The 25,233-nt window shown below is 46.0% G+C and overlaps 1 protein-coding gene and 1 long non-coding RNA gene across 7 annotated transcripts in view; one reads left to right on the forward strand and one right to left on the reverse strand.

Moving 5' to 3' along the window:
• Window positions 1–25,233, forward strand: part of LOC119172633 (uncharacterized) — a 76,867-nt gene that overhangs the window by 23,932 nt on the left and 27,702 nt on the right. For all 3 annotated transcript variants that reach the window (XM_075892678.1, XM_075892680.1, XM_075892679.1), the window contains 3 exons: window positions 1,201–1,345; window positions 1,433–1,592; window positions 5,499–5,591. In XM_075892678.1, the coding sequence (XP_075748793.1) occupies window positions 1,439–1,592; window positions 5,499–5,591 (247 nt within the window). In that variant the 5' untranslated portion in view covers window positions 1,201–1,345; window positions 1,433–1,438. The remainder of the gene's footprint in view (window positions 1–1,200; window positions 1,346–1,432; window positions 1,593–5,498; window positions 5,592–25,233) is intronic.
• Window positions 1–25,233, reverse strand: part of LOC142814254 (uncharacterized) — a 46,289-nt gene that overhangs the window by 5,255 nt on the left and 15,801 nt on the right. For 2 of the 4 annotated variants that reach the window (XR_012894889.1, XR_012894890.1), the window contains one exon: window positions 13,203–13,320. This is a non-coding gene — a long non-coding RNA (uncharacterized LOC142814254). The other 2 variants (XR_012894887.1, XR_012894888.1) reach the window with 2 other exon arrangements.

Genomic DNA, 25,233 nt, shown 5'->3' on the forward strand with positions numbered 1-25,233 from the left:
GCTCGGGTCACTGTTGCCGGACGCCATATTTGGCCGCATGAACTCATTTTACTACTTTATTTTTTATCCTCCCATTCAGCTCTCATTGACTGTGCTACAGGTGTCGTCCAACTCGCCCTCCCATTTGCCTTTGAGCTAGTGATCCTAAACTGAGCATGCTACGTTCTGCCGATTACGTTCACGTACCCTCTCTAGCTGTTATGTATATTGCGGTCTTTTTTGATCTACCCATGCCTGACGGTGATTATGTCATGCCATGCAACACTGCTGTCTTCTGCTCGCAAAACGTCACGTTCCCGCATACATGCATCAGTATAAAGGACAATATCGCATGTTTCCCTCCTGACAATTTCGGGCTATGCTCACAAGTTCTGCCCCAGGGTATCTCCCTTGCGTCCCTTTCTCCGGCCTGCGACTACCATATTTTCGCGTTAACAGGGGATAAGCCATCACCCACAAGTCCTGATTTGGGCCAAACTACTTTCGACACCATGACGAAAATGATCGCATTAGACTTCCCGGCTAAATTTGTGCACACTCTTCGTAACCTTCTTGCTTCATATCAAGACATATATGACCTTAATGACCGACCACTGGGCCAGACAATCATTGGGAAGCATCGGATCAACACCGGCGACGCTAACCCAATACAGCGACATCCCTATAGTGTTTTTTCTACTGAGTGTCAAATCATACAAAGAGAAGTTGACAAGATGCTTGCCCAGAACATCATTGAACCATCTTTAAGCCCTTGGGCTTCCCCTGTCGTGCTCGTCAAAAAGGACAACAGCGGGCGCTTTTGTGTCAATTATCGAAACCTCAACAAGGTAACAAAAAAATATGTGTACCCCCTACCGCGTATAGATGACGCCCTTGACTCTCTCAGAGGTGCGAAGTATTTCTCTTCGATAGACCTTCATTCGGGGTACTGGCAGATTTCAGTTGATGACATGAACCATGAAAAGACGGCATTTATTACACCGATGACCTTTAGCAGTTTAAAGTGATGCCATTCAGGTTATGCAATGCCCCAGCTACATTTGAACGAATGATGGATGCTCTACTGCATGGTTTCAAGTGGTCAATATCCTTATGTACAATATGTCAATATTGGTCAATATGCAACGTACAAATTAACCAGTATAAACAACAAACTTCTCAAGTGCGTTCTAAGCTCTCGAAAAAACTCCCTCGTCACAGGTGCACGGTGCAGTCGGAGTGTCTGAACGCATCCGCTGGCACCGACTAACAGAGCTTGTTGCGGTGGCTGTCACTGGACACACAGCATAGCATCAACTTGCAGTTCATCGCGCCTTAGAATCTACCACGTTCGGACACGACCACCGTAAGTCTCACGTGTCTTTTTCTTTCTTTTTTTATCCTATGTGAATCACAGAATGATAAACACTGTTGTTGCTTCCTTCCTTTCCAGGTGAAGATGGCCATCAACCGATTGCCCCAGCAGCACGGTGGCACCCACTACGAGTGGTTGTTTGGACACAGCACTCCAATTCAGGCGAGGGCCACGCAGCACGGACTTGCCTGCTCCACACCTGCCATGCCCGACAGGCTGCTGATACCTGCTGGGTCGGGTAAGCACTAATGAGCTAGTTCGATTAAGGAGGTTTAAATAGAATTGGTGGAGTGGATATTGTGCCTCAAGAGCTACGCTGTGCCCCCCCCCAAAAGAACAAGTTACAGTCCCACGGCGTTGAAGGAAAATGCTTCACTTTTGCCGAACGCCAGGGCATTGTCTTGCCACATAGCTCCCCCACCCTCTCCAACCACAATATGGCAGCCAACCACAAGGCAAAATGCTAGCGCTCATAGAAAATTTCGTGTCCCACAAGTCTTTGATGTTGAATTTACAGTTTGGTTCACATTTAAAGCGAACACCTCGTAGTATTCAAAGCACCATAGTAGCTGACGTTTAATAATATATGTACTATTCTGCTTACGAAGACCATGATTGTGCATCTCATAACGAACATCTTGCTCGCGAATTCAAATAAGTGGTTCAGTTTTACCAGCTTGCAGAGGTGTTCACCTGAGGTGGAGTCGACCCTGTATATGTTGGAAGTCACATACAACTGCATTCAAAGTTTTCAAGACGGTTTGCATGTCCCATTCACCAAGTGTACAGCAAACAAAGCTTACCAGTTCCTGAAGTGCATTTTATTCTCTTTTCAAGCTCGTTATTCGAGCTTGTAATGACAGCCGCCTGTATTGTATCTGCCGCCTGTATGTTAACGTGGATGTAACGTTGTACATCCAGTCCAGCAAAACAAACACTGACTACCTGCACAGACAGTTCACTTTCTACGACTGCTTCATCCATAAAACGTTAATCTATTCAATGTGTGGATATATGTTGAACACATCATTATACTGCTACAAAAAGAATAAAAAAGTGTGCCACAAGTATAAAATATATTGAAACAAGTTCGACACAGTGAAAACCATAGGACACTGAAGCTGTAAGGGTGCGAGTGTTATGTGTTCAAGCATCGTTATCACTTCATTTCACCCTCTGGTCATGTGGTCTGCGTTAGGACTACACTACTGCTCCTAGTATGACAGTGCAGGGTAGAATTCGACAGCTTCGCAGTAAAATTCTCTACTTTGAATAAATATGGTAGCGCTCATTTCAATTCCTGGTCCCAGACAAAATCTCGAAGGCTGTGACTGAACAAGTTAGTGCATCATGGGAAAGCGAAACCAATTAAGTTTCATGACCGAGTCGCTTAATTTTATTGTCAAGCTGACAGGCATCGCAAGTCAACAGCAGACACTGGAAAGCTGCAGCTGGCACATACAGAGAAGTACATCCGCAAAAGAGCTCGCCGCAATGGAGGCTGTTACAGTAAAGGGGCATTGTTGTCGTGGGGTTGAGCGTTTCGTAAGCCCCCCCCCCCCCCCCCACACACACACACACACACACACACACACACACAGTTCGCGAGGCTATTCACTTCTCGTCTTGAATACTTGGACGTATAAAACGTAAATCCTAATCCTGCTCTCGTCGTGCCCGCAATTGCATGACTATTTCTTCTTGTAATCGCTCGCTCGTCAGCGGCAGTGGGGCTGCTTAATTGCACGCTCATCATAAACGCTAATGGATTGCCTCAATGCACATGCTTGCCTTCCCAATCAGATTGTGTGAGAGTTTCTCTCCTTGCTTCGCAAATGCTCAGCGTGCGTGACAAGCGCCTTCGCCTGCAACTGGTGCTTTAGCGAGAACACCTGCACGTAGAACGCTACCTCGTGCTCTAGAAATGTCATCAGCAGAAAGAACATGAGTGCACACACACAACACTCTAATTCGTCGACGCTGTCATCGTCATGGTGTGGCCGTCTAAAAGAACTGCGCGGTCACTCTCTCACTTGTGGCTCGTGCGCGACAAGCTCGGCAGGCAGGGCGCATGCCCGTAGAAGACCGGCTGCGCTTCCGCCGCTCCGGAGTTAGTCGCTTGGTTGCTCCAGGCGATGGATGCTGCTAGATTGGTTGCGATTGGTTAGGTAAAAAAAAAAATGACGGCGGCTGTCCGAGCTGTGTATGGCCCTCACTTAACCATCGCAACACGAGGATGAGTTCCTTGCTTGTGCAATATTTATAGCGCCCCTGTATAGATGAGAAAAGTGGCGCTGCCGAGCATCCTGTTACGCCTGGGATTCTACACCAAACGTCAATGCCTCTGCAAAGGCAATCTGTGTCAAGGCCAGCAGTCAAGCCCGCCTAACGTGATCAACTCAACGACGTCATCAAGTGGCAGCACCGGTCGGTCACACAACGCACAGCGAGCTCCCTCAGCCCACGAGCCCGTTGAAGCAATCGGCGCCTTCTAGTCTGGCGAACCTTACGCAATGCGTGGCAACGTCACTCGTCTTTGGGTGCAACCACGCGCAGGGGCTCCGTATTTGGTGAGCATGACGCGGGCCAGCGGCAAGCCCTATTAGAGGATTCTAACATCACGGCCAGCGGCGCTTCTTGTTGGACATTGGTGACTCAAAGGATCCATCCGGTGCCTATAAAAAAAGCCCTGCAGCGCTTCGCCAGCAGTAGACCTTATGTGTCAGAGAAGCCTCTCGTTGCTTTGAGCCCCTTTTGCAGTCGGCGCGTCCGGTGTCTTTGGCAGCGGCGAGTTTCGTGGCGCCCTTCGTAACCTTATCGGCGGTGCGCTTCCTAACAGAGAGGAGCCGACGGATGGGTGCGAGAGAAGACATCTCGGCTCTTCGAGTCCCTAAGCTGTCGGTCCCAGTACCGAATCTGTAACGCCTCCATTTCTATGCTGTACATAAACCTTGCCTTAACTCACCGTCGTCTCGTCTGCTTGTCTATCAGCTCTGCGCATAAGCAGTCGCGAGCTGAGTAACACGCTACCGAACGGCTGGTGACCTTGGCGGCGGAGTTCGGAACAGTGGTGCCTTCGGGACCATGTTGGCGTCACCTTCGTAACAATACGTATGCAATCTGTTCTTGCTGCAACTGTGTGCGGCCTTCAGTTAGGCCCGATAGTGGGCACTGATCAACTGACAAAAGCGGGTGACTCAGCTCCTCTCGTTAGCGTTTTGAATTACGTATTTCATGGCATCGTAGTCATTTACCCCTTGCCTTTTGACATGCGCTAATTTACATTTACAACAGGGGATGAAAGGGTAACGAGTTTGTGAGGCTCAGACGATTTGATCGCATGTATAGATTAACGTGCCCAAGCACCAAGTCAGAAAAGTGCCGAAGCCGCATGTCTGTTGTTTATTTTAAGCATTCTGGTCGGCAAGCTCCTCCATGTGCATTGCCCGCAAACCCTGGCACTGCTATGATGTGGGGGCTTGGGGTAGTGAAGTGGTCATCACTTCAGAAATTTACCCCCCCTCCCTTCATTAGCATCCAACTCTCCCTTTAAACCTTTTAGTCAGGCCTCTCCCTACTTTCTTCATTGTGATATAACTATTTGTACCAGTTGGCACATGTCCATAGAAAGCTGGATACAGTGCAAACTGGACATAGATGGGTAGAATCAGCCTCTGCACTGTGGTTCCCATGGGTTCTGGTTTTCTGCCCTCCACTCTCCCGAAAAAAAAATAAATCACTACTCCGGATAAACTCATGGTGCATCATTTGGGAGGGAATGGTGGTGTATATTCCGAAGCTCCTTCCATTGTAAACTCTGGCCTCGTTACCTTGACTAAAGGAGGAGGAAGGACAGGGAAGTTAGTCAGTTTAGACCTAAAACTTCATTGTCGCTTGTATGGTACAAGAATGGTGGGTCTCATCATGTATTATTGCTTTTTGTGCGATACGTGATTCCGGGGAACAATTCGGCCAACTCACTGCCCGCCTGTACCTACCCAGCAGAGTCCACAGGACTCTGATGAAAAAAGGCCAGCACTGCACAAGCCCCGCGTGACACCTCTCTCTGCTTTATGTGGTCCCTCTGTGTGACGTCCCTGATAGAAAGGTTGTAACACCTTCGTTCTGATTGTCCCTTTCGCAGAACAACTTCCACTGCGTGCTGGACATCGAAGGCAGGCGCTAACGGGTGCAGGCGAGGTTTCTCAACAACAAGATCATCTGCTCCCAGGCTGTGGTAAGCACCGGATTCAGTTTTATGTCCTTCAAAAAATTAGTTGTCGCAGCTTAGTGACCATTGTGGGCCTCGGGAAGCTCCGTACTGTGTTGATTTTTTAGGAAAGTAGCGGATGCCTCTGTTGCCCTAGTTATGTCCCAGAAAGACCAAGTTAGAGGCACCAAACTCACTTTTAGAAATGTTGATGTCGATGCTGTGGTCAGATAGTCAGTGTAGGAAAGAATGAAGATGTTGTAAATGCTCTTCAGCAGATTTACTGGCTACCAACAAGTCGTCAACGTAGGCAAAGACGAAGGAAAGACCACACGTGATTGTGTCAGTGAAACGTTAAAATGACTGAGCGGCGTTCCTGAGACCAAATGGCACTCATAGAAACTTGGAGAGTCCGAAAAGTGTAATGGCAGTCTCGACTCAGCCATGGAAAGTTGTGGTAGGCGCGGACAAAGTATATCTTCGAAGAGATGGTGGGGCCGTGCAGAGCAGTGGCAAAGTCTTGTATGTTGGGTAACAAATACCAATTCGAAATGCTGTTACTGTTTAGAAATTAGTAGTCTCCAGTCACCCAATTTCTTGGGCACGATATGGAGTGGAGCTGCCCAGTTACTTGCGGATGGGCAAATGATTCCTAATTCCTGCATATGTTCAAATTCTGCACATTAAACTTTGAGCTTGTCTGGAGCAAGTCGGATTGGTTGGAAAAAGGCAGGAGGTCTAGAGGTTATGGTGTGGTGACGTTTGTCGTCGCACACTGGTCTTTATCAAATTCGGCGGTGCGGTGATATCCGGGAATTCTCATTGCAAAGCCGCGAAGGGTTCATTGGAAACCCTAGCACAAGAGAGAGCTATATTTTTGGTTTCTGGCGCAGCAATACCTTTCACAGAGAGGTAAGTTGTCGCGTCGACTATGAGGCTATGGTCGGGGAGAAAAATCAGCACCGATAATGGCAGGAGGAACGTCGGCAGCCATGAACAGCCAGCAAAATTGTCTTCATAGTCCCAGATTGAGTGTAAGCAAGCGTTGTCGAAAAACTGGAATGCGTGTAGTATTCACAGCTTGCAAGTGTGGGACGCTGTATGAGAGCCATCCCACAGACAACAGGATGCGTCGATGGCTGAGAACAAAAGAACATTAATGGAATCAGTATATGTCTGAGGAGGGGAAATGGCGCTAACTATGTCGGTGACTATGTCGTCGCTATGACGCACGCAGCGATGCCAAAGGCCACATCTCCCTTTCTTTCTTGAAAGAAGATGGCTTGACTCAGCACTTTGCAACAAAGTATCGTGGCTTTTGGCATTTTCTAGTACAACAACTTAGTGGTTGGGGTTGTGGTCTCAAGAGCTGTGGCGATGAATTTGCTGGTTAGCTGTGGGCTCGGATATGCTCTCAGTTGCGGCGCAACTCTTCACCATCTTCTTTGGCCACGACATACGATCTCAGTGTTGGTTCTTCGGAGAATACAATTGCTGGATGCTACTCAAAAATTCGGCTGTTAAACACTGCGACTTCGGATCCAGGATGTAAATGTGCTAGATCTCTTGTGCCTTTGTTGTAGTACGTCTTCTGTTGCTAGCGGATCTCCCTAAGTCTTGCCATCACCTGCTTGAGAGGCACTGTCTTGGGCTCTAGTAGCTTGGTTTGGACAGGCAGCTGTGTAGTTGTTCATCTTTTGATTGTCTCTTGGAGATTGTCTCTTGGAGTGCTTCTCTACTCTAGTAAAGAATTGTAAAACCCTACGGTCTCGTAAGCAGTTTTATGAAGAAGTTTCTTCGCCTCTTGGACGGCTCGTCTCCCCATGGATAGTGCGGACTCGATGTGGTGTGCTCGATGTCACACTGACTCATGTACTCAGCAAATTTGTGGATGTTAAACAGTGGTTCATAGTCGTTGATAAGCTTACGAGGAAGACCGTAACTGGTGAATACTACTTAGCAAAACATGATGACGGCTTCAACAGTCGTGTGCTTTAAGAGTCGAATCTAGAAATAAAACGAGTAGAAGTCGACAGTGACCCCATATTCCTCTCCTTCGCGTCAGAAGAAATCGTTGCCAACTGTTTGCCAGGGTAGTTCGGGTGCTTTGTCACTCATCATCGGCACTCGTTGGTTCCTGGACTTATGTTTCCTGCAGAGTGCACAATGATCTGCTTTCTCTTGAATGTCTGCTGACATGCCAGGCCAAAAGATAACATCTCAGGCACATAGTTTCACCTTTTCTGCTCTTCCATGAGCTGCATGCAGGAGGTCTAGGACATGGTTCCTCATGCAGCAGGTAATAATCAGTCAGTTGGATTAGAAGAAATAACATCGACATGGATCTCGTCACAGTACGGCCAGTAAGCTCGAATTAGTTCACGAACTGGCCTTTTGTCCTCTGCCTGTGTAGTACTCGCATATTTCTTCAGGGTACATAGGTCGTCGTCGTGACTTGTCTCACGCTTGTTCTGCTGCAGTTTTTTGGTGGAGACTGACAACTTTGCATGATATTTACTTGGAAGTGTTCTTTTTCCGGCACTTTTTCTTTTTGATGGAAACCGAGACAAGGCATCTGCTATAAACATCTCGGTTCCTGTTTTGTACATTATCTGAAGCGAATACTTCTGGAGTGTCAGTCGCATCCTTTGAAGACGTAATGGACACTGGTGGAGCGGTTTCTTGAAGATCGCCTCGAGTGGGCGGTGGTCACTTTCCACGGAGATGCTTGGCTATGCATAGTCGTGAAATCTGGTGCATCGATGTACAATGGCTAACATCTTCTTTTCAATTTATGCTTACTTCTCTTGTGTTTCTGTTAGTGAGAAACAAGAGTAAGCTAAGGGGTGTCCGTTCTGCAGAATGACTGCTCCTACTCCATGTTGGCTGGCATCTACTTGTAGCACAATGGGCTGTGTCTTGTCATAGTATGCCAGGACCGGTGCTTGAGACAAGGCTTTTCGCAGGCTCCTAAAGCTTTGTTGCTGCGCCTCTGTCCATACCCATGCGTTGTCTTTCTTCAGTAAGTCACGCAGTGGAGCACTTATCTTCGACAGGTTCAGGATAAATCTGGCAACAAAGTTTGCCATTCCGAGGAATGTCTTGAGTTGCGTAGCGTTCTCTGGGACTCGAACTGCGAGAATCGCTTCTGCTCTTTTCGGGTTAATCGAGAGTCTTTGGTCGGTCAGCCTGAACCCTAGATAGCGTTACTCTATGTTAGTCACGACGTCCTCAAGTGCCAGAATGTGGTAGTGCTCTCGCTTAAGTACCATGTTAAGGTCGACAGGATCCAAGCAAATCCTTATGTTGTCTTTCTAACATTTGGCTTGCCCATTAAGTCGGTTCGGTGACAGGTGCAAAACTACATTTGCTTACATTCTGTCTAGTTCGGCCTTGACCTTTTCACGGAGAGCTAGTGCAATGCTGTGGGCAGGCTTGACTATGCCTTGAAACCCCTTGTGCAGGTTTATGTGGTAAGCCACACCACGTAGCTCGCCAAGTCCCTTGAATGTGTCAGCAAATGGTTTTGCCACTTCATAAAGTTGGTTCTCTGTAGTTGTGAATGTGGCCAAAAGTTGGACGAGTCCTAGCTTCTGAGACAGTTTACCGCTGAAAGTTGTTGGCACATGTTCTTGCACAAGGAAAAATGTGCTTGAGCAGATCCGTGTTTGCTTATAGTACCTTGTAGGGTCACTCTTCCCATTGGTTTTTTCTTCTGCCCAAAAAATGAATTTATCAACGTGTTGTTTGCTTACGGTTGCGTGCTTGTAACTGTTTACAGTTGCTTGAGTGAAATAACTGAACAGTTCGCTCTGGTGTCTAAGTTGCAGAGCACTGGTTTGCCCTCAATTTTGATGTTGGCCTTCCGAACTCCACTCGTTTGCATGTGGGTTTGCGAGACAGCATGAAAAAAGTAATTTTCTTCACATTCGAGGCTGTCAACGTTTCGGGTCTTTATCTGTGTCACGCTCCTCTTGCTGGGCTTCTTTGACCAACAGACATTAGCGACATAGTTGCGTTTCTCGCACTTCTTGCCTACTGTGCGGCACAACTGATTCTTGTGAAACGCGTATCCACATTTCTTGCATGTGTTGTCATTTTGGACGAAGTCCACCTCTTCAGGGAAGTCCGGGCGGTTGCCAGTGTTTCCGTGACTTCCTTGGGTCGTTTTCTGTATCTCTTCTATTTTCTCTTTTCTTCGTTCTCGCGTGCAACAAATTTTGACGAGCTTGTGAAAATCTAGGTTGTCCTTGATTAACTGGATTTGTAGACTTGTCTTTTATACCTAAAGAAGTCGACAAGCTATTCAGGACTGTTGGAGCTGTGGTCAGAACACGTGGCCTGACCATCAGCTAGCCACCTGAGAAGTGAAATTTTAAAGAAGCTTACAGCTCTTGAAGCACTAAAAAACATGTACCACCCCTTCACAGCACGCGAAGCTGTTTGTTGAGCAAAATTTTGCTGGGAAGTTACTGGCAAACGCACCACTACTCCACTTGCTCAAGAATATAGGCAAGTTGAGAAGCAGGACAGATATACTGAGTTGCACTTTAAATGTGCCTTCTACTGGAGGGTCTAAAACTACGAACAAAAAATATAAACGATGTTTCCAATTCTTTTCGAAGATACTGAGTACAGAATACAGAACGCAGTCGAAACCAAAGCCAAAAATTCGCCAGTTGGCAAAAAGTAGCCACCAGTGCCAACCCTGGCCGGAAAAGCAAACAAGGTTGCATTATCGACGCTTTAACTCTCTCTGTCACCTTCGTCAATGCATCAGGTCATTCCAGGCCGGCAGTGTCTCAACACTCACCAGTGGCGTAGCTGGGTGGTGGCACTCCAGGCCCGTTCCCTCCCCTTAAAAGCATATTTTTGCCATACATACATAGCGCAAAATGACCATTTGCCTGCCCGGCTCTCACATTAAATAAAAGAGGTGCCCCTCCTCCCCCGAAAAAAATTTCTGCATACAACCCTGACTTACACGCATGTCTTACATGCGTGTCTTGCATGCATGTCTTACACGCAGGGAAGGCCTCGTTCATTCCATTCAGGCGGCGACAAGCTCGCTAAAGCTCTATCCACAGGACGAACCATATCGCGATTCCAGCCCGAGGATTGCTTACTACGCTACCATACATCAGCTATGCCCGCTTCGGTCCACGGAAACGAAGCAAGCCCAGATCGCTGTTAGGATTCTGAGGCATCAATGCCGAAGTCCTTGCTTGTAGCGTGATTTCTTTCCTGTCGTGTGAATGCTGGCTGCGGAGGGATCCGAATTACGTCACATGTCAGGTTACTGATCTGTTCGCGATCACGTCTGTCTAGTGAGTACAGCTTTAAGAATCAAGACATTTTAGCACGTCATTGTTCATTGTAGCACCCTAGCAACGTCTATGACACACAGATGAAAAAAAATACAGAATAATAAATAGGCTGGCAAGCTTGTTTGGGTTTTTATTGATGTAAAGTGGAAGCGCTAGAACGAATACAGAGAATGAGATCAAGACAGGACAGGTGCTGTCATGCTGCGGCAGAACATAAATGTGAAACAAAAAATAATTCATCCAGGTTCACATCGTAAGGGCCATCAGACAGCGAAGGTGTTAGCGAGCGACTGTATTTGATTGGCAGTACGAGATCACGTGCATCATCATCATTTAATATGCTCATTTCGTTCTGTTCAATTTCTTATTCACCACCCTCCTACGGATACCTACTACTACTATTACGACTACTACTACTACTACACTACTAGTACGACTACTACAACTATTACTACTGTACTACTACTGGTACGACATTGACAACTGCTACTACTACTATGTCGACAATGAAGATGACAGTCAGCAAGCACAAAATCTATCTTTTAGGCGAGCATTTATAAAAGAACCTTAGCTTAAGTTTTTTAAAACTCCTGTACAATCTACATCTGTTGTAAGGACACGAAAACGGTAACTGGGTGAAAGATGACTACATGATTGGGTTTTTGAATACCGGCATAGTTTGCTTATCAAACACACATACGATTGGCTTTTTAATGTGGACCTTACTGCTGAACGACGTCTGCAGATTTGGTGTTTCGAGCGTCTAAGCACCATTATTGAACATATTGTACACATAGATGGGCAATCTTCAGGATTTATTCCCTTGTGTGCCAATATTCAGTCATTGTGCTCAGATGTGGAAACATCAAGCGAGCAGCCTATTGGATTGTTTGTTACTAAGAGCACGTGTAAGCTAAGGCGCTTTCTGTTCGATTGATTTTGCACTTATGGCCGCTCTCTTCATACATTCTGCAATATTTGAATATTGCTGAAAGTTCTTTACTGTAGTAATGGGCATCTGATGCAGCAAGCATTCTGGGGGTAATGATGTGCTGCAGAGATGCATGTCAAATTAAATACCTTAAGAAATAGGAATAAAATTTTGAAATACGAATTCTCTTCGTAATTTTGTAATTTAGCTTTTTTTTTTTCTGGGTAAGGGGCCAGTCAAGCTGTGACATGCAGCTTTCTTTTTCTCTTAGCACCAAACCACGCGTGCAGTGTTCTGATGTGCTTGTCACGCAGCTGAGTAAACTCGAGCGGAAACGGACCCCTGGGCTTTTGTTGGTGACGTAGCTCCACAGCACATCATTACTCTGTCTGCCACAGCAACCAGCCCCAGTAGACGCACTTCTGAACATTATCTCAACATGTTCCAGTTGTGCGATAAACAAAGCTAGTTACGCGTGCTTCATCCTGCTAACAGGTTCAAATCACAACAAAAGGGGTAATACTCGCCGAAAGCTTCAGAGAAAACACTCTCCTTAGTGGTTTGACGTACCTTTATGGGAAAAGGCCTCGGAGAAATGTCCAGTGACTGTCGAGAGAGCTGTGCTTAAATCTAAGGACATGGGAGCATGTTTGAAAGTTTCGCTGAAGCTCACCAAAAAGATACCGACTGAAGCGGCCGACTACGACACCACTTACAAAGACAGGCTGTCAGCCTCTTCTGTCCATGTCTAATTTGGTGGCCTTCAACCAAGTTTTCTAACATGTACACATAATTCAACTGGCCCAATTTGCCCCCTTGCTGCAAGGAAGCAGGGCCGCAAATCCAGAAAAATTTGGGGGGGGGGGGGGGGGGAGTGTAAGTGTAACTTTGCCAGAATGTTCATATAAGTCTCTGCTGCATAGAACCGGGACTCGTTTTCGATAACTAGTTTTTTGGTGAGATTATTTTTTTCGCCTATTGCCCATTCAGTTAAGGGAGGGCACCACTGTGACCGACGACAGATCGCGCTGCATGCAGAGGTTACCTCCTCAAATCTTTATCATGAATAGATAGACATAAAATGTGACACATACCCGCCCGCGTGTATGTGCCACTTGTTTGGCAGAACGGGTTTGGCAACGTATGTGATGAGATTGCGACATTATTCATGTCATGACCAGCGAGTTATATTCATCGAAACATTTTACCCTACCATGCTGGTTTTAGCCTGTTAAGAGTGCGATACCGAGAGTGCCCAGACGTAGGCGGCTAGATAGATACTTTATTACGCAGCAATCAAAGTGCCTATAGTACGCAAGAAATGCGATGCATTAAATATCCCAAGAATGCTTCTGCCATGTTTCGTGCAGCATTGCTTACCTTTGTGGCGGAGGGATGCAGTCCTGCCTTTGGTCTTGGAGTTTCATGATGTGGGAAGTGAACTGTTTTTGGGAGGCAACGTCGTGAGTCCTAGATGGTCTTCATTACCGTGAATAGCCTGTATAACATGAAGGCGCAAGTTCCGACTGAGCAAAAATGTTGGCACGAACTTAGTGCCTGTACTATATGTTGCTGTATTGGAGGGCGAAGCCACAGAAAGTGAATATATGTGCCGAGTGGCTCCTAGTATAGTGCAGCCTAGCATAGTAATATATAACAAGGAGGTGGGAAAGAGATTAGTTATGTGAAAGAGAGGGGCGATAAATGTCATGGAGAATAAAGCAATGTATAGCTTTGGATAGTATAGACCTTTTGATAAACTGCTCTCTTGGCGCCGCCAAAGTGCTTTCTAAGCGGCACTAATTGGCAAGACCCGCCCCCCCCCCCCCCCACATAATGCTCTGCAGAGTCTTCGATTTAAGTCTTTGTGCTCTCGCGTGCAGACTAACATGGCGTCGTTTTTTCCCCTCCTGTCAAAAGGTTTAGAAAATAGAGGAAAAGAGGTCGCAAGGGTAAGGAGTGGGTTAAATGAAATCAAATCAAGTTTTATTATTTCATAGTAAGATGTACAAAAAAGAATATACAGAAGGAGGTCCCGTGTGTACAATAAAATGGGACCTCCTATGAAATGCAAACACAAGTATTTGGTTAGCAACAACAGTGCAAAACTAAGAGAATACAAGGTTTAAAAAATGAATTACAGATACATGTAAATGACGATCCTCTCATCAACTAAATGCAGTCGGAAATATAAATTGTAAAATATATTTATATACTTTTATATAAATAGCATGGCATAAAAAAAGAGAGACTGAAGAGAGTGTAAATCAGATTATTCTTGAAAGAAGGACACCTAATTTCTGTCCTCTTGTCTTTTGGGCGACACGGCTCAGTGCCTTGTAGTGGAGGGGGATAAAAATAATATTAGAAAGATATAGATAAAGAAATAGGACAAGACAAGCGACAGAAAAAGAAGGAGATAGGAAATATGGGAGCCGGAAAATACAAACAAAAAAATAGGACAAGGCAATCGACAGAAAAAGAAGGAGATAGGAATAATGGAAGCCGGTTTAAAAAGTCTGAGGAGAGCTGCAAGGCGTCAGGAGATCCCAGAGGGCGAAGCAGTCAGCGAGAGCTGCGTTGGCGTCCGAGATCGCGGGCAGCACAACCATTCAGCTTGAAGTCCTCCAAGCGATTCCCACAGCATAGCAATGTGTACTATAGTATAGTAAAGGTATGCAATAGGGAAGTGAGGGAAAATACAAGAGTGATGTCAGCGTAATAATGAAATGGAGGAGGAAGAGCAACCAGCACAGCTGCTTTCTCATTTGTGCGCAGCTGCACCAAATTTCAGATAATTTTTTTTTTTTTACACTTCAGTTCATAGTTTAGTCCCGTTTTAGTCCACTACATCAGAACATAACCTCCCTTAAAGGCAAAGTGTAACGGAGGCTACCACCGAAGCAACCAGAGTTCTCAACTGCCGTTAAGTACCACTGGCTGTCCTTGTGCTTCCTCTAGACATCACAGCAAAATGGAATAATTAAATTGGGATCATGGGTGTATCCAGCGGTATTTGGGATCATAGAGATGACAGACAGACATACAGACAGAGAGACAGACACACCAACAGACAGATAGATAGGCATACAGACACATGATTAACGGTGACAGGCACAGACAGATGATTCACAGTGTCATGTCATGATGACACACAATAGCAAAAAAAAACAAAAAATACCACAGAAAGCACAGTAAAAGAAAAAAAAACATGTTAAAGATGTAAAAAACATGCTGCAACAATTCAATCATACATAAGTCAACTACGACGACCTCTGTCGATGGTGAGATTAATAACTGAGCATTGCTTCAAGATATGTCACGATTGTGAACAATACTTCATACATAGTTCTACGTAAGGCTTCTTTCAGTAGTATTACTACACGCTAAGACAAAATTTAGCTGGTAACTCTGACTGCTAATATGTCGATTGCCAGTGTAGGGAACGGGGGTGAATGCAGTATTTACGCTGCTGCCACCCCCAATTTAACACCCTTGCACTCAAACATTGAAGTGCAGCTACATAGTACACACGTAAATTATAGTGTATCAGACCCTCCTCTCTAATACCGAGACCTGTTTATGCCCCTCCTATGGTTTCGTAGTTAACTGCAAAAACAACGCAGCCCACCTGTCTTAGCGTATGGTGCAGACAATCATTACCTATAACAAATAAGTATAAATCTAATATCTCACAAACATTTTAACAAAGCGAACTGTCTGGAGGATCTCAGTAGAAAAGAAAAAAAAGGAATGCCACATACTCCAGGAAAAATTTACTCAGCACTTTTGAGTACATAGGGTCATCCATCAGCATGCACTACACGACGACAGGTGCTTGGCTGCACTAAAACGCAAACGCACAATGGGCCTTTTTCAGGTCTTAGCAGCACCTCCAGTAGATCAGCGAAATCCAAATTGAGGGTCAGTGGCCTTCGAAGTTGTTATTAAAAGATTTCCGGGGCTTGGCATTTCTCACTATAGTTAGAGTAACTGTGTACACAGTTGCTCTAGTGATAATTTCAAAATGGCGCCACCCAGCGGCCCCCACGACATGGCGCACGTGACGTCACCGTCAATTCGCATGCACAGGTTAGTCTCCTGAAAAAGGCCATTGGGCCGACAAAAAGAAGGCGTGTTAACTTCCTCGCAATAAACATCCGGTGGCGCCGCAAAAATCTGACTTAATCGAGTGAGATTGTCCTAAATGAGTACAAATATTGAAATGAATGCCAAGAAAGCACTGCATGAAAAAGATGGCGCGGGAACACTGCGCGGCGATTTGGCGGGAAAAATGGGCGCGAAAAAGCACGCAAAAAAAAAAAGGCGGCAAGGAACGGGGACAGCATTGTTATGTTGGCGCGGGCGACCCCTCCTTCCCCCTTTCGCGGGCTATAAGACTGCGCGTTTCGCTAGCGACAGAAGTAAACATGCAGGTTAACACTTCTGCCTTTTTACCTCACGCTTGTGCTGTCGCACATCGAAGTACAAACCCTTAGTATACACAGGTGTATCGGACACGCTCCGGCATGCCCAATAAACCAAGTCCTGTTTTCGCACTCGTAGTCATCTGCAGATGATGCTGAAAAATTGAAGCAGCCCGCCTATCCTAAGCTGCCTCACAGATAACCACTGGCTGTGGCAACCTAACTCAACTTCTTAAATTTTTAAGGAACTGTAATTTGCGAATCCAAGTGAAAAATAGAAAAGCAAGAAAACGACGTCATTAACTGAACATTTTCTAAGCGGCTTTGAAAAGATAAGAGCCCTTCGTCAATACACGATAAACGCCGCCAGGCTATTCAAAAAGCGGGCGCACTGTGTGGAATGATCGGCATCGATAAGTCAATCTCATTTCCTCACAGCAAAGCTCCTCCGAAGACGAGGCATAAATATAAATATGCAAATAAATGCCAGGGAATAGCTGGCCAAAAAAAAAGGGGGGGGGGGGGGGGGGGCTCGAAAACAGTGCGCGACTAGGCGGGAAATAAAGGCGGGAAAACACGGCGGCACTTCGTCCCACTTGCGTGGGTCCCCTTCCCCCCCCCCCCCTCCTTTTCCAGCGAAGATTTGCCGTGAAAGTTGCGCAAGCAGTAAGGAATCGTCGACGAGAAATCACCGAGAAAAATTACATGACTGCGCGTTTCGAACCACGTAGAACACGCTCTACAAACTGTTGCATACGATTAGAATACGAGGCGCGAAGCGTAACTCACCGGTGGGAAGATGGCGGCGTTATAATCTGAACAGAAGAACGACCGGGCGCACACAGATGACAGGAGGACGAACGACAGAAAATGGCGAAACACGCACACAAACACAGTTAAGTCACCCTGGTCTTGTGTCGCAGCACAACGCAGTTGTTCTCCCACAGTCGTCAAGCTGGGAACGATGACGCTGAGGCACTACTCGCGACCCGCACGGCTATCAAAAAAGGCGGGAAACACCGCTTCTCGATGCCCCGACCAAACCTCTTACAGAACTTCCCTCGAACACACCAGCGAGCGCACCTCCACAATATGACACTGCGCGGTTCGCGCTTACAACATCTAACATGTTACTTACGGTGATTAGGGTCCGGCAAATAAATAACGGGGAGCTGTGTAACACACGTCCACACCGCCTGCTTGATCCCGGGCAACTGAAATCATGGCATCTACAGACGGCAGGCGAAACGGTCGTTGTCCCTAGGGCGATTGCGTCACTTGCCTTCCGTTTTACGCAAAAACCGTTTTATCTAGGGAATTCTTATCTGCTTCTGGGAACAGTTATCCCGATGATTCGCCCGTTCGCCCCCTCCTTCGTCCCTGACTAGATTTCCCCCCTCCTTCGTCCCTGACTAGATTTCAAATTCTCGCTGCGCTTATAGTTTGATGGATAGCAGTTTTTTATCGTAACTATCTGGATGTTCGCCCAATTGCCTGGGTTGATACTGCAGCGTTGAATCGATGACTATGAAATAGCACATGTACACACAAATCATGTAGACCGGCAAGGGAACCGTGAAATTCGAACCGTAACGGACGATGACGAACAGACGAAACTTAACAGACGAGAGTTTGGTGTGTTTCGTTTGAAATTTGCGGCTTTGTGGGCTCATTGAAAACAGTACATAAGGGTAGATGAGCGTACGCTCGGTTGTCTTCGAAGAAATCGTAGGTATAACTGCAGAAACGTAACAAGAAAACAAGAAGGCACGAGACGGTGTGCTGAAACCTTCACCGATTCGCAGCACTATCTTTACCGATTTTTTTACCACTCTGTCCTGCGTCTCACTCACCTATTGTTTCGCGTGTGTGCTGTTATACCAACGAACTGCGCGTTACCAACTTGCTTATGCCGCTAAATTAATGTTACTCACTCGAGAAGGCATCGTTACATTCTGAAGCGATGTCCGAGGTCCGCATGCTCGCGTCTTTTGCGATTTCAGTGCAGGTTAAAGAATACCAGACGGCCGAAATTTCCGGAGCTCCGCACCACGGCCCGATATTATTTATTGGCTACATTCTGAAATGAGTTCTTTTCGTGGAGTGATGGAGCGTTGCTCAGTCGTTTTCAGTATACGTGTGTGCACGCCAGTATGCTAGCAGACGGACAAAGAACTTTATTAAGGTCCTGAGTATGTTAATACCGTTGTCACACTGGCATGCACTTTTAATCGCGATCAGGGCGATCCAGATCAGTTCTCTTGATCGCGATCAACTTTACGACCGCTGCTACACGGCTCAAGCTAATCTGGTTCGAGCTAGGGTCAGACGAAATGCCCTAGGTGGCATTTGCGTGCGGTAAAACATGCCGCTGACAAAACTCGACGTACGGTATATCTATGGAGCCCTTCGTCAGCAAAGTTATTCGTGCAAGAACCGCTCGAACGTCAAAAACTTTGCATGCTACTACAATAGTAATTTTATAAATCCATCACCCGATAAAATTTTCCTACCACTTACCTGTATTGCTGTGTGAGATCCTTAACCTTCGCTTCTATTTATGGTGGCCGCCGCTAGCCGTGTGTGTAGTCGCAGCGAAGCGTCAATCTCGTTGTACGCGCGATGGTGCCTCAAGTCTGTCGCTCCTGCTAGCGGTCAATTACTGTAAATACCTTCATTCGACCACTAAGTGCGCATACATTGGGACGTAGTCAAAAGGCCTCCGACACTCATAATCAGTTTGCTTCTAGGTGCTCCAACAGCTCTGACGAAGAGAGTGAGTTGAACTAAGCGCTGAAGACAACGGTCGACTTTTTGTCGTCTGCTCCTCCCGTAACTACATGCGGTCGACGCGAATCCTAAAATATGCAATACTTTAGATATTGCTTCATTTTAAAAAGTTTAGGTAATGTTTTTTATATACATATAGCTGTTTTAAAGCATTTTTTATCGAACTGTGCTCGATTTTCTTGTTTACAGTGTTTTCAACACGCTCAGCTAGCGGATGCAGACGACAGCGAAATCGCGATCTGTCAGGTAGATCGCGATAGTCGTGATCCCGATCACGCCTGATCGCGATTAAAGGTGACCGTGTAGCAGCATCTAATCTGGATCGTGCTGATCCGGATCGACACTGATCGCGATTAAAAGTGCCCGTGTGACACCGGTATGACACTTTTTCTTTGTTGCGTGTGTGAGTGTACGTCACGACCTTCTGTATTTTACTGACCTGCCCAGCGAGCGAAGCGCCAGCGCGCCCTTTCTGGTATTGGTGCCTGCCGCTATGCGCCCTCTGGCGCTGCAACTTACCTCATCCGCACCGGTTGCTGACGCCAAAACATGGGTCACCGCGCTTTTTTTTTTTTTTTTTTCGTCTGCTCGCGGGACGCTGGGAGAAAAGCAGCAATGTTTACGCGTGCATACACTCTGGACGATTAAAATGAATAAAAACTCTTTTGGAATAAACTTAAAAGTATAATGACAATCTTTCGCTACCGTCTTCTCGTGCTGAGCTGCGACAGAAGCGTGCAGGTCGGTGCAGTTTGTACACCAGCGAAGCGAGGTTTCTTGGTGCAAATTAACCATCACGATAGTGGTGTGCTGCGTGCCTTTCCGTGAATCAAGGGAAGGGAAGACTCCTGATGCGACTTTCATGAGTTTCCAGTGACCGAGGTCCATGAAAAATGGATCAAGGTGATTTCTGTGTTGTAAAGGACTACGTGTCTCTAAAAGAGTGAGTTGCTGGGCTGGTTGGTGGTGCATGACAGACTGAAACGCATATTAGTGCAAAAAAATTAATAAACCGGCAACCTCAAGAAAGTAAATGACAACACGCTATACTTACAACTGTTTATTAACAAAAAAAAAAGGAAAGATGAGATGAGTGCACTTATGAAAACCATGTCAGTACATGTGGTTATGCAACTACGTTTTGAAACACGCCCATTGTGCGAAGAATTAGCGTTGAATAAGTGATTTTAAGTGATGTTTCGTTTCAAAACAGTTGCATAGTGTCTTTCATTGATTATTCATGTACCTTCGATGTACATTTGCCATTTGAAACGAAGGTATTTATGCGCAAAATTATCTGTATTGGTTTGTTTTCTATGCACGCCAAATGCCGCGGACACTGGCAAGTGTCATAGTCCTTGCCCTTTCTTGCCCAGACAGTAAATACAAGCCAGCTGAGGCTGAGTAATCCAACGGCAACAAGTCTACCATTGTATACACATATAACTGGTATCATGTGTTAAATAAACATTTGGTGGCCAGTGCTTTTTACAACCTGTCTACGTCGTCATTCTTTCTTGTTTTGCACGCTGATACATGTGTTTGTACCTGATTTGCGATTCCATTTGAAAAAAAAATGCACTGAAATGTCAACTAAAATGCAAAAGAAGATTCTCAAAGTCACATGAAATAAAATGATTCAAGATAGCCGCCACATTTAATCAATGCGTGATGAAACTCTTCTCTAACCGGCGGCAACCCATGCATTCACCGGCGCTCATGGATACGGCTGTACCCTTTAGATCGAACAGTGGCTAGCGCCACCAAGCCGTAATACTTAATGAAACAAAAACTAAATTTTATTTTCTTCCCCTTAAATAGTGAAATTGAGAATTCGTACTTTGCATTGAAGGGTTTAATTTTCTTTCGTGCCTTGACTTTAGCAACCAATCAGATAACCTCCTTCTAGTAATTCTACCTGCTTAAAGTCTATTTTGCCCTCATCATCATCATCATCATCAGAGTCTGACTACTTCCACTGCAGGACAAAGGCCTCTCCCATGTTCCGCCAGTTAACCCGGTCCTGTGCTTGCTACTGCCAATTTATACCCGCAAACTTCTTAATCTCATCTGCCCACCTAACCTTCCGTCTCCCCCTAACCCGCTTCCCTTCTCTGGGAATCCAGTTTGTTAGCCTTAATGACCAGCGGTGATCCTGTCTACGCGCTACATGCCCGGCCCATGTCCATTTCTTCTTTATTTCAACTATGATATCCTTAACCCCCGTTTGTCGCCTAATCCACTCTGCTCTCTTCTTGTCTCTTAAGGTTACACCTACCATTTTTCTTTCCATTGCTCGCTGCGTCGTCCTCAATTTAAGCTGTACCCTCTTTGTAAGTTTCCAGGTTTCTGCTCCGTAGCTAAGTACCGGCAAGATACAGCTGTTATACACCTTCCTCTTGAGGGATAGTGGCAATCTACCTGTCATAATTTGAGAGTGCTTGCCGAATGTGCTCCCCCCCATTCTTATCCTTCTAGGTACTTCAATCTCGTGGTTCGGCTCTGCGGTTATTACCTGCCCTAAGTAGACATAGTCTTTTACAACTTGAAGTGCACTATTACATATCTCAAAGCGCTGCTCTTTTCCGGGGTTGTTGTACATTACTTTCGTTTTCTGCAGATTAATTTTAAGATCCACCTTTCTGCTCTCCTTGTCTAACTCCGCAATCATGAGTTGCAATTCGTCCCCCCCCCCCTCCGAGTTACTTAGCAATGCAATGTCATCGGTGAAGCGCAGCCTACTAAGGTACTCTCCATTAACACTTATCCCTAACTTTTCCCCTTCTAGGCTTCTGAAAACCTCCTGTAAGCACGCGGTAAATAGCATTGGGGAGATTGTTTCCCCCTGCCTTGCACCATTCTTGATTGGTATTCTGTTGCTTTCTTTATAAAGCACTATGGTATCAGTTAATCACCTGTAGATGTCTTCCAAAATGTTTATATATACTTCATCTACGCCCCGATTCCTCAGTGTCTGCATGACCGCTGATATTTCTACTGAATCAAACGCCTTCTCGTAATCTATGAAGGCTATGTATAGTGGTTGGTTATATTCTGAGCATCCCTCTATTACCTGATTGACAGTATGAATGTGGTCAATTGTTGAGTAGCCTGTTCAAAATCCTGCTTGTTCCTTTGGTTGATTGAATTCTAATGTTTTCTTTACTCTGTTAGTAATTACCTTTGTAAATAGCTTGTATAATACAGAGAGCAAGCTGATCGGCCTGTAATTCTTCAAGTCCCTGTCATCTCCTTTCTTATGTATGAAGATGATGTTAGCGTTCTTCCAAGACTCTGGTACACTTTCCGTCAGGAGACACCTCATAAAACAGGGTGGCTAGTTTTTCTAACACAATCTGTCCTCCATCTTTCAGCAGATCTGATGTTACCTGATCCTCACCAGCAGCTTTGCCTCTTTGCATGCTCTCCAAAGCTTTTCTGACTTCTATTATTACTGGTGGGGTGTCATCTGGGTTACTGCTAGTTCTTATATTAGGGTCGTGGTTGTCTCGGCTACTGTACAGACCTCTGTAAAACTACTCCGCTATTTTAACTATCCTATCCATATTGGTAGTTATTTTGCCTTGTTTGTCCCTTAGTGCATACATCCGATTTTTGCCTATTCCAGGTTTCCTCTTCACTGCTTTGATGCTTCCTCCGTTTTTCAGAGCGTGTCCGATTCTCTCCATGTTATACCTTCTTACATTGCATACCTTACGCCTATTAATCAACTTTGAAAGTTCTGTCAGTTCTATTTTGTCTGTTGTACTTGAGACTTTCATGATTTGACGCTTCTTAATTAGATTCTTCGTTTCCTGGGAAAGCTTGCCAGTGTCCTGTCTAACTACCCTCCCTCCAACTTCCACTGTACACTCCGTAATCATACTCGTCAGATTATCATTCATTGTATCTACGCTAAGGTTGGTTTCCTCACTAAGAGCCGAGTACCTGTTCTGAAGTGACACTCTGAATTCCTGTACTTTCCCTCTCAGTGCTAGCTCATTGATTGGCTTCTTGCGTATCAGTTTCTGTCGTTCCTTCTTCAAGTCTAAGAGAATTCGAGACCATACCATTCTATGGTCACTGCATCGTACCTTGCCAACCACTTCCACATCCTGCACGATTCCTGGGTGTGCACTCATTATAAAGTCTATTTCATTCTTATTTTCCCCATTAGGGCTCCTCCATGTCCACTTGCGGTTTCCTTGTTTTCGGTAGAAGGTATTCAAAATCCGTAAATTACTGCGTTCTTCAAATTCTACTAGTAGTTCTCTTCTGGCGTTTCTAGCACCGATGCCATAATCTCCTACTGCCTGGTCTCCAGCCTGCTTCTTCCCTACCTTTGCATTAAAGTCGCCCATCACTATAGTATACTGTGTTTTTACCTTACTCATTGCGGATTCTACGTCTTCATAGGAGCTTTCAACTGAAGCATCATTATGGCTGGATGTAGGCGCGTAAGCCTGTACCACCTTCATCTTGTATCTTTTATTCAATTTAAGCCCCGATAGCAAAGGACGTGCCCATTCTGTAGCACCGTATAGGCCTCATCTGTCCTCCTTACCTCACCGAGCCCTATTATATCCCATTTAACACCCTCTAGCTCCTCGAATAGTACAGCTAGACTTCTCTCACTAGATAAGGTTCTAGCGTTAAACGTTGCCAAGTTCAGGTTCCAATGGCGGCCTGTCCGGATCCAGAGATTCTTAACACCCTCTGCTGCATTGCAGATCTGACCGCCGCCGTGGTCAGTTGCTTCGCAGCTGCTGGGGACTGAGGGCCGTGAGTTATTTGATGTATGCATGTGGGAGGTAGTGGCCAGATACTGCACCAGGGTGGCCAATCCTTCTCTGGTGAGGGAGTTCGTTTCCGGCGGTGGTTACCGGTGAGGCCGCAACCCAGGCCTCTTAATGCAGTTTCATCACTACGCGGGTTTTTTTTTATCTGGTTGGGAAGTGCGCGGCACCGGGATTTGAGCCACGGACCTTTTGAATGCGAGGCAGATGCTCTAACCACTACGCCATCGCCGCCCTCACTGTCCCTAAACCCCAGTTCTTTGAAAAACTCTGCGCCATCATCCTTACCTATAGGGTGAAGCCCTTTACAGAGCATTATCAAGTGTTCGGCAGTTTCTTCTTCCTCTCCACACGCACTGCATACCGTGTCTACCCCGTCGTATTTGGCCCGATATGTCTTGGTTCGCAATACTTTCGTTCTGGCCTCAAACGGTAGAGAAGTTACTACCCCGAGTGCTCCATAGATTCTTTCCTTCTCAATTTCCTCAGCTGGGGTAAGTCGAGCGTCCCCTAGGCGGCGAAGTTTGGAATCCGAGCCGGCGCAGGTAGATCCATAGACCGCCGCCAGCTGGGCAGGTCAGGAGTACAGCAAGTCGTGGTGTGCGTGCGTGAATAGCGTTTCCCCTTAACCTCGACACCAGCGTTTTGTGTGGCGCACGCTATTTCGGGTCACGACCTTTTATATATAGTTTATATAGCAGGTCGTGTTTCGGATTTTATGCGGACGGACCACGAACGGCGGCTCGCGTTAAACGCATGCGCAGTAGTAGCGACCGCACAGCAAGGGCTTGCAGTGTGCTATTCTCAAGCTCCCTATTCTACGCGTGTTCTTCCTGCTCTCTGCGGACTGCGTTACGTATGTGTGTTACATGCGTATATTTGACCACTGCTAAAGCACAAGCATCTGCTGTCTGCCTGTCTGTAGGGTCTTTTAACATGTTTTAAAACACGGCCGGTTACCGTACCGTCGTCGTTGGCTCGCATTGTTAACTTAGTCACAGAGCCAATGCCGGAGGCTGTGCAGAAGACATGGTGGAGAGATACGGCTTTCGTGTGTGTTTCGCCGTGTCAGTCGAGCCTAGGCGCTGCGGTGATGCTGCTGGGTGTGGCAAGTATGAGTCGAAGGCTCGATTGTGAGAACGCCCGAAAAGCAGCGCCCACATGTAAAACGCTAACGAGCACTGGTTAAGGCGGTAGTGGTCATCAGAGTTCACACTGTCGAATAAACTGAACATTTTGTTTGTTTGTTTTTTTCAAAGGAAACAGAGACGTGTCATAAATAAAGAAAGAATATTACAAACACGAATGCAACCCCGCAGCTAGAAAAAGTTCAACGCTCTAGGTGTTGTGCTCCGGAGCTCGATGTTGCCACGGTAGCCGCATTCTGGTGGAGCAGAA

Source organism: Rhipicephalus microplus, chromosome 4, assembly GCF_043290135.1.
Source record: "Rhipicephalus microplus isolate Deutch F79 chromosome 4, USDA_Rmic, whole genome shotgun sequence".
NCBI classification, from domain to species: Eukaryota; Metazoa; Arthropoda; class Arachnida; order Ixodida; family Ixodidae; genus Rhipicephalus; species Rhipicephalus microplus.